This window comes from Zootoca vivipara, chromosome 15, assembly GCF_963506605.1.
Source record: "Zootoca vivipara chromosome 15, rZooViv1.1, whole genome shotgun sequence".
Taxonomy (NCBI): domain Eukaryota; kingdom Metazoa; phylum Chordata; class Lepidosauria; order Squamata; family Lacertidae; genus Zootoca; species Zootoca vivipara.
In genome coordinates this window covers 21,288,657-21,300,711 of record NC_083290.1, presented here as the reverse complement: position 1 = coordinate 21,300,711, position 12,055 = coordinate 21,288,657, and the positions used below count along the sequence as shown (strand labels likewise).

The following is a 12,055-nucleotide window of genomic DNA, read 5'->3' as shown; positions in this document are numbered from 1 at the left end:
TTCTACCAAGTTAGACCACTATTGCATCTAGAACAGTACTGTTTACACTGACAGGAAGCAGCTGCCCAAGATTTCTCTCAATCCCTACCTAAAGATCCTGGGGATGGAAGCTAGGACCTTCTGCCTGCAAAATGTATCTTCTTCCACTACAGCTCTCCTCCCTCCCTGCTCTCTTGCAATAAACACCAAATTGTAGCACACGATATTCATTCCTCTGTGTTCCCTGCAGTGAGGCTCTAACCCCATTTTGGAGATTGTTTGTGATGCTAGTAGGGATTGAACCTGGGAACTCCTCCATGCAAAGCACATGCTCTGCCACTGAGCTAAAGTCTCTCTGGATTCCTTTGCCTGCCTCCCCTAATAGGGCTTTTCCAATGCAGACATTGGTAGTGCTATAAAACTCACATGAGGTTTGAGATGGGAAATAAATAAAAGAAGTGCCTTAAAACCATATTCCTCTCCTCCCCCCCCCACAACTTTCTTTAGAAAGTCCTCAGGCACCTGGAGCGAACCAGAGAGTGCAGCTCTGCATCCATTCTTAGCATATGAGGGTGTCGCTTTAAAGGCAAGATCCCACATCTAATTCTCGCAGGGGCCCATCCTGGAGGGACCCAGGCGGTTAGGCTGAGCTCCGTGCTTGCAAACTGCAGAGACAGCTGGCCTCTTTTGCAAAATAGCAGCCGCCGAGCACCCCCACCATCGCGCTGACATCACTCAATGTCTGCCTCGCTGTAGGCAGGTGATAAATAAGACAGATGCCACCGTGCCTCTGCTTAACACGTGAAATGCATTTCTTAATTTCGTTTTTGCGACGCCAGGGCCGGATTTAGATGAAGAGAGGCCCTAGGCTACTCCACTTGTGAGACCCCTCCCCATCCCCCAACCTCACAGCTAGAAGAAAATGGAAGAGTGTTATAAACAAAACTGAGTGTAGCCAAGGTTGATGATGGGTATTTAAAATTCTACAATTCACAATTTCTCCTCTAAAGGACATAAGATATTACTGTTAAATACCATGGTGATTTTTTTAAAAAAATGCATCAAATTAACACTGAAAAACTTTTGCAATAACTGAACTTTGTAAACCTTTTGTGGCCTAGGCAGGCCTGGAACTAGTTCCCATGTCTTGTTCCTCTCCAAGGAATCAAGTTCAGCCTTCATGTCATTTAACCGTGGCTCGGCATCCTCTGAGGTTAAACTTTGGACCTCTTGGAAGCTTGAAGGTTCCCAAACCTTCTCTGAGTTACTAACAACAGCAGTATCTGCTTTTACTGTTTTAGCAAACTCTTCAGCATACCTTTTGGGTGGTTTACCCTTTGTGGCTCTTTCAGAAGCAATACGCAATGCTTCAAAAAAATTACCATGACAATTCCACAGCATCTCAGTGAATTTTTTTTCTAATACTGGGCAGGCCACAGGCCTGGGCAGGCCGGGTCATCCTCTTATATACCTGCTGGGATTGACAAGGCATCTGATCCTCACCTGAATCTCATAGCTCTCCTGTAGCTGCCTCTGATTAGTTATTTAACTCTTGGGGGAAATAATTAGCATCACACGTCATGTGCATGGAAGTTGCTGAACCAATTAACCAACTAGAAGGATTACTGTTAATAGCACCAGTTTTCCTATAACTTGGTATTGCTGGATAGTTTTGATGAACTACAAAAGCATTTTTAGTTTGCTTTCTGTTGCCACCCTGGAACTTTTCTTTATTGTGCCACATTTTTGTGTATGATTCCTTGCAAATGAAGGAAAACAACTTTTCTGCTTGTATATGTTGATAATATAATTTTGGTTACTGAGGACAAACAAGATTCTACAAAAACAAGATTGGGTGCAGGCGTCCTGACTGTGACAAAGGTGACCTGCGTGCTTGCTTGCTTGCTTGCTTAACAACTATTGGGAACTTCAAGGTCCCTGCTCTCCCTTCTTATGGTTTTTGTATTGGACCTGGAGACACCAATAGAGAACATTCCATGTCAAGAAGGAGGGCAAGTAGGCACTCTATCAAATTACAGGGCAGGAGTTACACAGAGCAGGGCCTTTTCACTGGTGATGCCCATTGTATGCCTCACACTTCCCAGACCTGCTCTCTTTTGGCCTGTATTTTGGAGCTTTATAAAAGACTTTGGAAGAACTTTGGAAGACTTTGGAAGAACTGGTTGACGTATTAGTGGGTTTCATTTGCTGCTATTCTGTGCTTCTGGTGCACCAGGGTTTACACCAGCATAACAGAGTTGGCCAGGATGCCAGAAGGGATACAGTTTACGAGCTTTCTCCATTATCTGCACAGCAGGGGGTGTTGAGTCAACAGTGCAAAGGCTGAGCTGAAGCATTCCCTGCTGGTTACCTGCTTTCAGCAATAGGGGTCGCTGTTTGGTAGTACCCAATTGGTTATCTGTCAGATTCTAGAGCTTCCTATTGCTAATTCACAAAATACAGAGTCCATTCATAAAACACAATGTTCATTCATAAAGCAGTAACATAAATTTCCATCGCTACATATTGGGTATACAGTCAAACCTCGGTTTACGACCGATCAGTTTGCGATCGTCGTGGACCTGGAAGTGTTTACATCCGGGTTCCACGGCATGCGGATGTGCAGAAGCGATCTGCACAGTGCACACATGCGCAGAAGCGCTCTATTGGTGCTTCACGCATGTGCAGAAGAGCCGCTCCATTTATGACGTACTCGGGGAGCGACCGGCTGTCCGAAATGAATTGTGGTCGTAAACCGAGGTATGACTGTATATTTCAGCAGTTGAACATACAGTTTATGGCCATGCTGTGTTGTAGTGCCTATGCAACTGTGAATAAAAGGTGGCTGGGCTCATTGTCTTGGGGGTTTTGTTTTGGGGGGGGGAGAGGTGACAAAACTGATTTCCAATATGTGCCCTCCTTTATTTCCAAAGCAAGTCCCTGAGTCTGTACTCTGAATGGTGACACCAGGGACCTAGAAGGCATAGGGCTTGTTAGTCCAACCCTTGCACAGTCTCATCAGGGCTGACCTTAAGGCAATTGGGCCAAATTGGGCCCCGCAGGCCGCTCCTGCACCAGGGCAATTTACGTGGATTTTACTTATATCTACAAGATTTTGCAGACTTTGGCTGTGAACTGGGACCCTACCCCCCCCCAACAAAAAAAATCAAGTTGTGCCCCACTGCTTCAAATTGGGCCCCACTTGCTAGCCCTGAGTCTCATAGTTGCTAGGTCTGAGTTGTCATGCCCTCACATGAAGTATTGGGGTTGGGAGAGGGGAGACTGCGGCACTGGGGAGAGGGCAGGGTGGAGACCCCCTAGACTTAGAGGCCCGAATTGCCCTGCCCTTGCATGAAGTCTTGGGTTTGCAATTTTGGGAGAGGGGAGACTGCCCGCTGGGGAGCAGGAGGGCTGGCGAGGCCCCCTAGATTTAGAGGTCCTAGGCTTCAGCCTACTTAGCCCAGCGTTTCTCAACCGCTGTTCCGCGGCACACTAGTGTGCCGCGAGACGCTGGCTGGTGTGCCGCGACGTGCGGCGACGAGAAGGGCGATTTGCATTGTCACGTGCCTGGCGGCCGCCAATACAAAACACTGACCCGCCGGAAAGCAATATTTCTCCTCCTCTTTCCCAAAGCTCGGTGCAAACGAGCCTGGCGGCCGCCAATACACAACACTAACCCGCCGGAAAGCAATATTTGGCAAGTGTTTCTTACAGTCATAATTATAATATAGGGCAGCACAGAGTTAAATTTTTTAACTTTATTAATGGTGGTGTGCCTCGTGATTTTTTTCACGGAACAAGTGTGCCGTGGCCCAAAAAAGGTTGAGAAACACTGACTTAGCCTATACATAAATCCCGGCACTGTGTGACGCATGAGTGACACAGCTCCTGTAAGCGGGGAGGGATCACAAACTGTGAAGTAAGTGGCAAGCACTTTAAACTGTTTGCTTCTGTTTTTTCAAAGGAACAGAGAGGGCTTCTGGGTTGCCTGCTAAATCGTTGCTGCTGATAACAAGCTCCACCCTGCACATACTGACTTAAACAGGGTTCAGTACAGTGCCCTGGCAGGACTCTTAACACGAGCCTGCAGCAGGGTTTCTATCAGGCCATGGAAAAGAGAGCAGGAGATCTGTCTGTACAGTGGTGCCTCGACTTACGAATTTAATCCGTTCCGAAGGCACCTTTGTGGGTCGAAAAATTCGTAAGTCGAAAAGCGCCATTGGAAACGTGATTTCCCATAGGAATGCACTGGAAATGGAAAAATTCATAAGTCGAAAAAACCCTATCTAAAACCGCCGCGGTTTCCTTTCGGATGTCGAGACATTCGTAAGCGCGTGGCCATTTGCCCCATTCGTAAGTCGAAAAATTCGGTTGTCGAGTTGTTTGTAAGTCGAGGTACCACTGTACTTGAAGCATCGGTGCACAGTCTGCACGCAACACACATTCAGGGCAACTCCCTGAGGAACTGCTTGATGCTTGGAATGGGTGAATAACAAGTAGTGTCCCAGGGGAGATGGGGGGGGGGCCGTGCGTGCAGGAAGTGGGACAGGTGTGGTTTCCTGTTATCTGTTGAGATTGGCTGCAGTTCTCACCCAGGGCCACCAGTATGCAAATGAAGGATTGAAGCTGCTGCCGCAGAAGCTGACCTAGAAGCCTCCAAGCCGAGCCATACACCTGCCACTCCAGGGGGGAGCGTGTCATCGGGCCCTAGTAGCCTGGCTGCCCCTCCAGTGATACCTCGCCGTTCTACCCGAACCCGTATACGTCCAGCCTACCCGAAGGATTACGCCGTATGATGTACCTGTACTTCTAATTAAACCGTGGCTAGCTTGTACTTATATATATAGTGGAATAACGCATTCGTTTATAGTATATGGTTGTAACAATTAAGGATGGGGTGGGCTAACACCTCATCTAGGGGGGGAGGGGTGTTATGTATTAAGATTGGTTGCAGTTCTCACTCAGGGCCACCAGTATGCAAATGAAGGATTGAGAACTGTCGCTCACTGATTGGTTAGTTAGTTGGAAGTTGTTACTGTTACAAGGTAAAGGTAAATGTAAAGGGACCCCTGACCATTAGGTCCAGTCATGACCGACTCTGGGGTTGCGGCGCTCATCTTGCTTTATTGGTCGAGGAAGCCAGGGTACAGCTTCCAGGTCATGTGGCCAGCATGACTAAGCCGCTTCTGGCGAACCAGAGCAGCGCACGGAAACGCCGTTTACCTTCCCGCCGGAGCGGTACCTATTTATCTACTTGCACTTTGATGTGCTTTTGAACTCCTAGGTTGGCAGGAGCAGGGAGCTCACCGCCTCACGGGGATTCGAACCGCCAACCTTCTGATCGGCAAGCCCTATGCTCTGTGGTTTAACCCACAGCGCCACCTGCGTCCCTCCACTGTTACAAGTTACGGTACTTGTTGTTGTTGTTGTTTAGTCGTGTCCAACTCTTCGTGACCCCATGGACCAGAGCACGCCAGGCACTCCTGTCTTCCACTGCCTCCCGCAGCTTGGTCAAACTCATCTTCGTAGCTTCGAGAACACTGTCCAACCATTTTGTCCTCTGTCGTCCCCTTCTCCTGGTGCCCTCAATCTTTCCCAACATCAGGGTTACAGTACTTAGTATAATATAAATACAGCAGCCAGCTAGGCTGCAGTCAGCCAGACTCAAGGAGCAGTTCTAACTGCTGTAATAAAGAGCTGTGAATCTAACAGAGCTGTGTCCGTCATCCATCCTTCCCACTATGGAATGGGTGAATAACAAGTAAAGTGTCCCAGATCACATGCAACTCCCATCACCTCTGAACATTGGCCATGCTCTGCCTGGGCTGGTGGGTCCAGGGTTTAGAGGGCCACACACTGCTACTGCAGGCAACAAGTAGAACAGGTTTGACAATGAACAGACAGGGGCTTCGTGGTCCATTTGCAAAAGTTCCCCAGCATTCCACCAGAGGGCAGTCCCAGCTCCTGGTAGTGCCGGCCTTCAAAAAAAATTCAAAACTCCCATGCACAAAGCTTTAATTAAACATCCCTTTGAAATAATTTCAGTGTGAATCTGTGGAGCTCCGAAGAAAGTACTTCCCCAGGGGAGATGGGGGCGTGCGTGCAGGAAGTGGGACAGGTGTGGTTTCCTAAGCAGAAAGACGTTGCAAATTGCTCTCCGGGTGGACTCTCTTCCAGTAAGGCTACTTTTGAGTGGTTTTGAGAGGGATGAAGGAGTGGTGTCTAGGGCAGGCACACAGGGAAGGGGGTACAAAGGAACCCATTTGGTGGGGCTCTCAGAGCTCAGGGGAGGGAGAACTTAGAGAAAATCTCATGGGTCCTCTTATCCGAATAATGTACCGAGAGTAGAACATATTCTTGATAAGAAATATGTCATTACGCTACCATGTTGTTGTTGTTGTTGTTGTTGTTGTTGTTGTTGTTGTTGTTGTTGTTGTTGTTGTTGTCTATCATTATCTATCATTATTTTATTTTTTGAAGCATTGCATATTGCTTCAGAAATGTGGCGGGAATCAAAGACTGGAAAAATATGAAACCGAGAGACACCTTTAGTCAGGCCCTTCATAAAGGGCCACCACTGCTGCCAGCCCTTCCTGTCACCCTGGGGGACGACACCTGAGAGTGAATCAGATACCGAGGCTCACCTCCATTGCCAAGGTCATGGCATAGCTGTCAACTTTCGGATTTGAAAATAAGGGATCAGCAGCCTCACCTGTTCTGGGGACAGTCTACAGCAGGCATAGGCAACCTTGGCTCTCCAGATGTTTTGGAACTACAACTCCCATGATCCCTGACCACTGGTCCTGTTAGCTAGGGATCATGGGAGTTGTAGTTCCAAAACATCTGGAGAGCCAAGGTTGCCTATGCCTGGTGTACAGTATATCTAACAATCCAGGATAGCAGTGGGAAATAGCGCTGGAATAAGGGAATTTCCAGCAAAAAAAGGGAAGGTTGACAGCTATGGGTCATGGAGTTGCCAGTGCTGGTATGAACAAACCTCATGGGCCCTGCCCACTTGTAGGAGGGCCCATTTGCTTGCCCAGAGCAGAGACGCCTGTCGCTTGCCATGCTAAGGCTTGTGCCCCCACCCCCAGCTCTGTAAAGAGCCAGTGTACTCTAGAGGTTAGAGTGCGTGACTATGACGTAGGAGACCAGGGTTCGAATCCTCACTCAGCCGGGAAGCTCTCATTGGGTGACCTCCTATCTCACAGGGTGGTTGTTGTAAGGATCAAATAGGGAGGAACTGAACTATACACGCCACCTTGAGCTCCTTGGAGGAAATGAGGAATATGGAAATGAATGAATGGAAGAGGCCGGTGGCGGAGGGCATGGAACTTGTTGAGTCAACCACTTCAGCTCCTGCTCAGCCATGCAATTCACCTGCGGTGCCTTACCTATGTATGCATCACTCAAAGGCATTAAAATAATTTGCGAGAAGCAGAAAGCCAAAAACCATACAGTAAAATCTTTAAAAAGTTCAAAGCCAAAGAATTAAAAACAAGCCTTAGTAGACCATGCTGAGGGGGTGTGCGCTTAACTGCCTGCCTAGCGGACAGAAAAGCTTTCAGCAGGCATTTAAAAGTTGGCGAAGAAAATTCCTGCTGGATCTGTAGTTCTTCACCCGGAAGCAAAGGCCAGGACAAGGTGGGCCGATGATCTGACTCAACCCTAAATGGGTCATCATTTTGTTCTCAGGTAGCATTGGGAGTGGGCCGTGATTGAAGGAGACAGCGAAGAACAAGCCAGTAAATCTCTCTCCCCCCCCTTCAAACATACATGGAAATTACCACCTTGATAAGAACACTGGGTTGCATCCGTCATCCTCCACCAGCCTCCGACTGATGCTTTAAGTGACAGCTTCATTCAGCTTAATTACAGCATCCCTTTCATCCCTCAGTCAGCTCCCGCTCCCCCCCCATATCTGCATCATGTAATTGCCAAGCCCACAAGAGTGGCTGTCTGGGGCTCCCTCTTCTTCCCCAACACTCGCCTCTCCTTTGTAAAGGAGAACTGGCCTCCTTCGGAGCTAAGGAGGACGGCCCTCTCCCCAGCGACATCTCTGCCAGTGACCTATGGTCTCGACCCAATGTCCCACTGGGCCAGCAGATGGCCATCAAGGGCTTTCCATGCTTGGTCGGACAGGGTCCCAGGAATGCTGCGCCACTGCAATGCAGTTCTTCATTTATTTAAAGAATAAAAAATCAGCCCCACTACCAAGATTTCCTATAGCAGGTCTAGGGGCCAAATGTGGTCTGCCAGGCTTCTCTGGCCCTTGGAACTCTGTCCCTGCCACACACCTTGCCAGCCTCACTTCACACCCTCCTTGGGTGTTTTTGCCTGGCTGGACTGTGTCCTTGAACTCTGATAATGCCTCCTGTTAGGTTGAATAGCAGGCATGTCCAACAGGTAGATCATGATCTATCGGTAGATCACTGGACGCCTGTGGTAGATCAGTGGTAGATCACTGGCTCCTCCCCCCCAAAGATGCTCAACAACTTTGGCTCCCCTAAAAAAAGCTCCTTAAAAATGGGGCTTTCCTTCCTAAGAAAAGCTCAACAACTCTGACCTGAACCCCCCAAAAGGGGGTAGATCACTGCCAGTTTTTAACTCTGTGAGTAGATCGCAGTCTCTTGGGAGTTGGCCACCCCTGGAATAGAGGATAGGTGTGTTTGTGTGTGTGTGTGTGTGTGTGTGTGTGTAGAAAGTAGTGTACTGTTCTACAAGGAACATTTATATTAATTGTTCCAAAAACTTTTGCCTCTGGCCCCACCCACCATTGGCATGTGGCCCCCAGAAGGTTGATCAGAAGGTAAAGTGGCCCTCAGACTGGAATAGACTCCTCTGGGTTCCACTGTCCAAGAAGGTCAAGGAACTGCATGCTTATTCTGGTTGATTTATTGAAAGTGCCAAAGCTAAAGGGCACGTGCCTGGTACCAGGGAGGCATTTAGCTCTGGGAGCCTTGTAGGCAGCATGTCATAGGCCGAGAGATTGCCAGCTCCATTCCCCACAACCTGCTAGCTCTCTCACCTTACCTTGCATGTCCCTTCCTGGGTCACTATGATCCTCAGGAGAGTGCTGGAGATGGGCAAATCTGTCAATTCCGGGTTCTTATTTTCCCCCCAGTCTTACATTCAGTTTCTCACATTTTCACATCAGTTTGCACTTTTAAAAAAAGTCCTCTTGCATTTTAAGCACAAATTTCACCTGCATTTTTAGCACAAATTTCTTCTACTATGCACAGTTCTGTATGAAATTTTGCCTGGTACTCATGCTTTTGCAAAGTGATTTTCTCCAACACAATACATTTTTACATGTTATTTTCACAAATATATGCAATGCACACTTTACCCTCACATATGCATCTTTGTGCACATTGCAAAAGAACTGCATTACAAAATTTGGAGAAATGTGGATTTCAAAGGGCAGCTGCCTTTCGGTTCACATTGCGTTTCAGAAAGTGTGGATTGCCTTTAAAGGCAAACTGAATCTAGTTTCTCCCCTGCCTCTAGGAGAGACAGGACTTCCAGGTGCTTCGAGGCTTGTCTCCTGCCCACAAACACCAGAGCCTTAAGTGTGGTGGCACCTTCCCTTTGGAATGCACTCCCAGTGAACATCAGGTAGGCATCTATAGTATTGGCATTTAGGTGTTTGCTTGAAACTTGTTTGTTCGCCCAGGGCAATCCTGCTAGGCTGGCTTGTTAAACTGATCTACAAAATTGCTGATTTTAAGCTATTCACTCCAAAGACATTTCTTTCTTAATATTGGCAGTATAGATTTATTTATTTATTTATTTATTTATTTATTTATTTATTTATTTTGCAAATGAAATAAACAAGTAAATGCATCTGCTGTCTTAAGAAGGGGCCTGAAGGAAGGATTGCATAAATTAAATTTAATGGTACTTTTCCAGTCTCTCCATACCCAGAAATGTGACATCCACCTGTGGCCTCTTTCTGATAGAATTTGCTCCGTGACAAGGCTGTTCCTGTGCAACCGAATCTGTCCCTTTCTGCAGTGCTGCCCTTAATCAGCCACCCTGGTGGCACGCTAATGAGTGTTTGTATTATTAATGACATTTAGTACCAGCTGCCCCACATCCAAAAGGGCTTTGAAATCTGACCCTCCACATGTAGACTCCCCTCCATGCAACAGCGGTATTAGATGAGTCACACAACACAAGATCCGAACTTAATTGAAAAATGTCCCTCCATATCCACAGCTGTTTGCTACTGAGCTGCCTCAGGATTCACCTGTACAGGTAGGGCAACGAGATGCAAAGGAATGTTTGCGTACTAGCTTTGATTGTCTTTTTGAACTGATTATGTTAGCAGCCTTTGGATTCTTTCTTTCTTTATGGAACAGCAGGATATAAATACTTTAAGCCCTGACTGATCCACGCTCACCTTGATCCAGGCCTGCAGCAGATCTTGACCTTGGCCACAGTCAGGAGGGATGTCAGCCTGTGCCCCCCCCCCACTGCTGTGGCCAAAGGAGGAAACCTCAGGGCCCCTGACATGCCAGCAAAGGAAGCCCACTTGCGCCAATAGGTCAAAGGAGGTCAGGAGAACATACCTTAAGCACTTAAAGGCTTCTGGCTTGCTGGGTGGAGCGAGCAACCGGGAGACGTAGTTTGTGCATTGCTGCAGAGAGCCAGGCGTGGTCCTGCCCTCTTCATTGCTGAGCCAGGACTTGAACTCAGGCCACATCTGCAGCATACATTTAAAGCACTCTGTTTAGCAGGCATGGCTTCCCCCAAAGAATCCCGGAAAGTGTAGTTTGCCAAGGATGCTGAAAGGTGTCAAGAAACCCCTGTTCCCCTCACAGAGCTATGATTCCCAGAGTTCCCTGGGAAGAGGGATTGATTCCTAATCTTCTGTAATATCAGCATCAAGTAGACAAGCACCCAGGTGATCAGTGATGTAGCACAGTTTCCCCGACCAAGTGCCCTGAACAGTTTCTCCGACCAAGTGCGTTGGGACTGTAACATAGCATCAAGCAGGCAATCAGACAGACACCTGGCACTCTCCAAATTTTTGGAACTACAACTCCTATCAGTTGTGCTGGCCATAGCTGCCAAGTTTTCCCTTTTCTTGCGAGGAAGCCTATTCAGCATAATGGAATTTCCCTTTAAAAAAGGGATAACTTGGCAGCTATGGTGCTGGCTGCAGCATATAACTATGAGAGTTAGAGTTCCAAAAATTTGGAGAGCGCCAGGTGTCTGTCTGATTGCCTGCTTGATGCTGATGTTACAGTCCCAGTGGGAGTTGGGCTTCTTGTCCTGTTAGCCACCTATATGCCACCCAGGGGTGGAGATTCTGTGGCCTTCCAGATGTTTCTCCAGCTCCCATCATCCCTGGCCATGGGCCTTGCTGGCTAGGACTGATGGGAGTTGGAGTCCAACAAAGTCTGGAGAGACACCAGTACCCCCAAGGTTACCCAATGAGCTGCATGGCTGGGCGGAGTGATATGAACCCTGGTCTCCCAGATCCTAGACCAGTGCTCTAACCACTACACTACATTGTCTGTGAGCTAAGGAGCACAGTCTGTTTCTATGCCATGCCCGGGTGACCACCTGTGAGAAAGAATGTGGTTCCACTGGGTCCATCTAGCTCAGTATTGTTGACACTGACTGGCAGCAACCTTCTAGAACTGCTAGCCTTCAGGGTTTCAGGCAGGAGTCTTTCCAAGCTTCACTTGGAAATACCATTGGGGGGGGGTTGCACCTGGGCTGAGCTACAGCCTTTCCTAAAAGAGTTGCTCCTTCCCTGTGGTGGTTTAACTCCGCAAAGCTCATTCAACTGCTCTCAAACTAGGTTCCCTCCGGTTTCCATAGCAATCAGGGCCCAACAGACTCTGCTACTTGAGGAGGATTCCTCTCTCACGTTCTGGCTTGAGAAGAAGCTGAAGCTGGAAGAGAACTGAGCCACTAGGGGGGATCCCACGCACATCAGCTAGAGAGGAAGTGGGAAGGCTAGGAGCCAGAAACCTATGATTCTAGAACAAGTTTTCAGTTTGTCAGAAGGAAACCTCGAGAAACCAATTTGACAGGAAACCATGCAAAGGTTGCCACCTTT

At 48.0% G+C, this 12,055-nt stretch overlaps 1 protein-coding gene across 1 annotated transcript in view; it reads right to left on the bottom strand.

Moving 5' to 3' along the window:
- Positions 1 to 10,687, bottom strand: part of JAM3 (junctional adhesion molecule 3) — a 77,107-nt gene extending 66,420 nt beyond the window's left edge. Inside the window, exon 1 of the mRNA XM_060268585.1 lies at positions 10,385 to 10,687. Within this exon, the coding sequence (XP_060124568.1) occupies positions 10,385 to 10,687 (303 nt within the window). The remainder of the gene's footprint in view (positions 1 to 10,384) is intronic.
- Between the last annotated feature and the right edge of the window lie 1,368 nt (positions 10,688 to 12,055).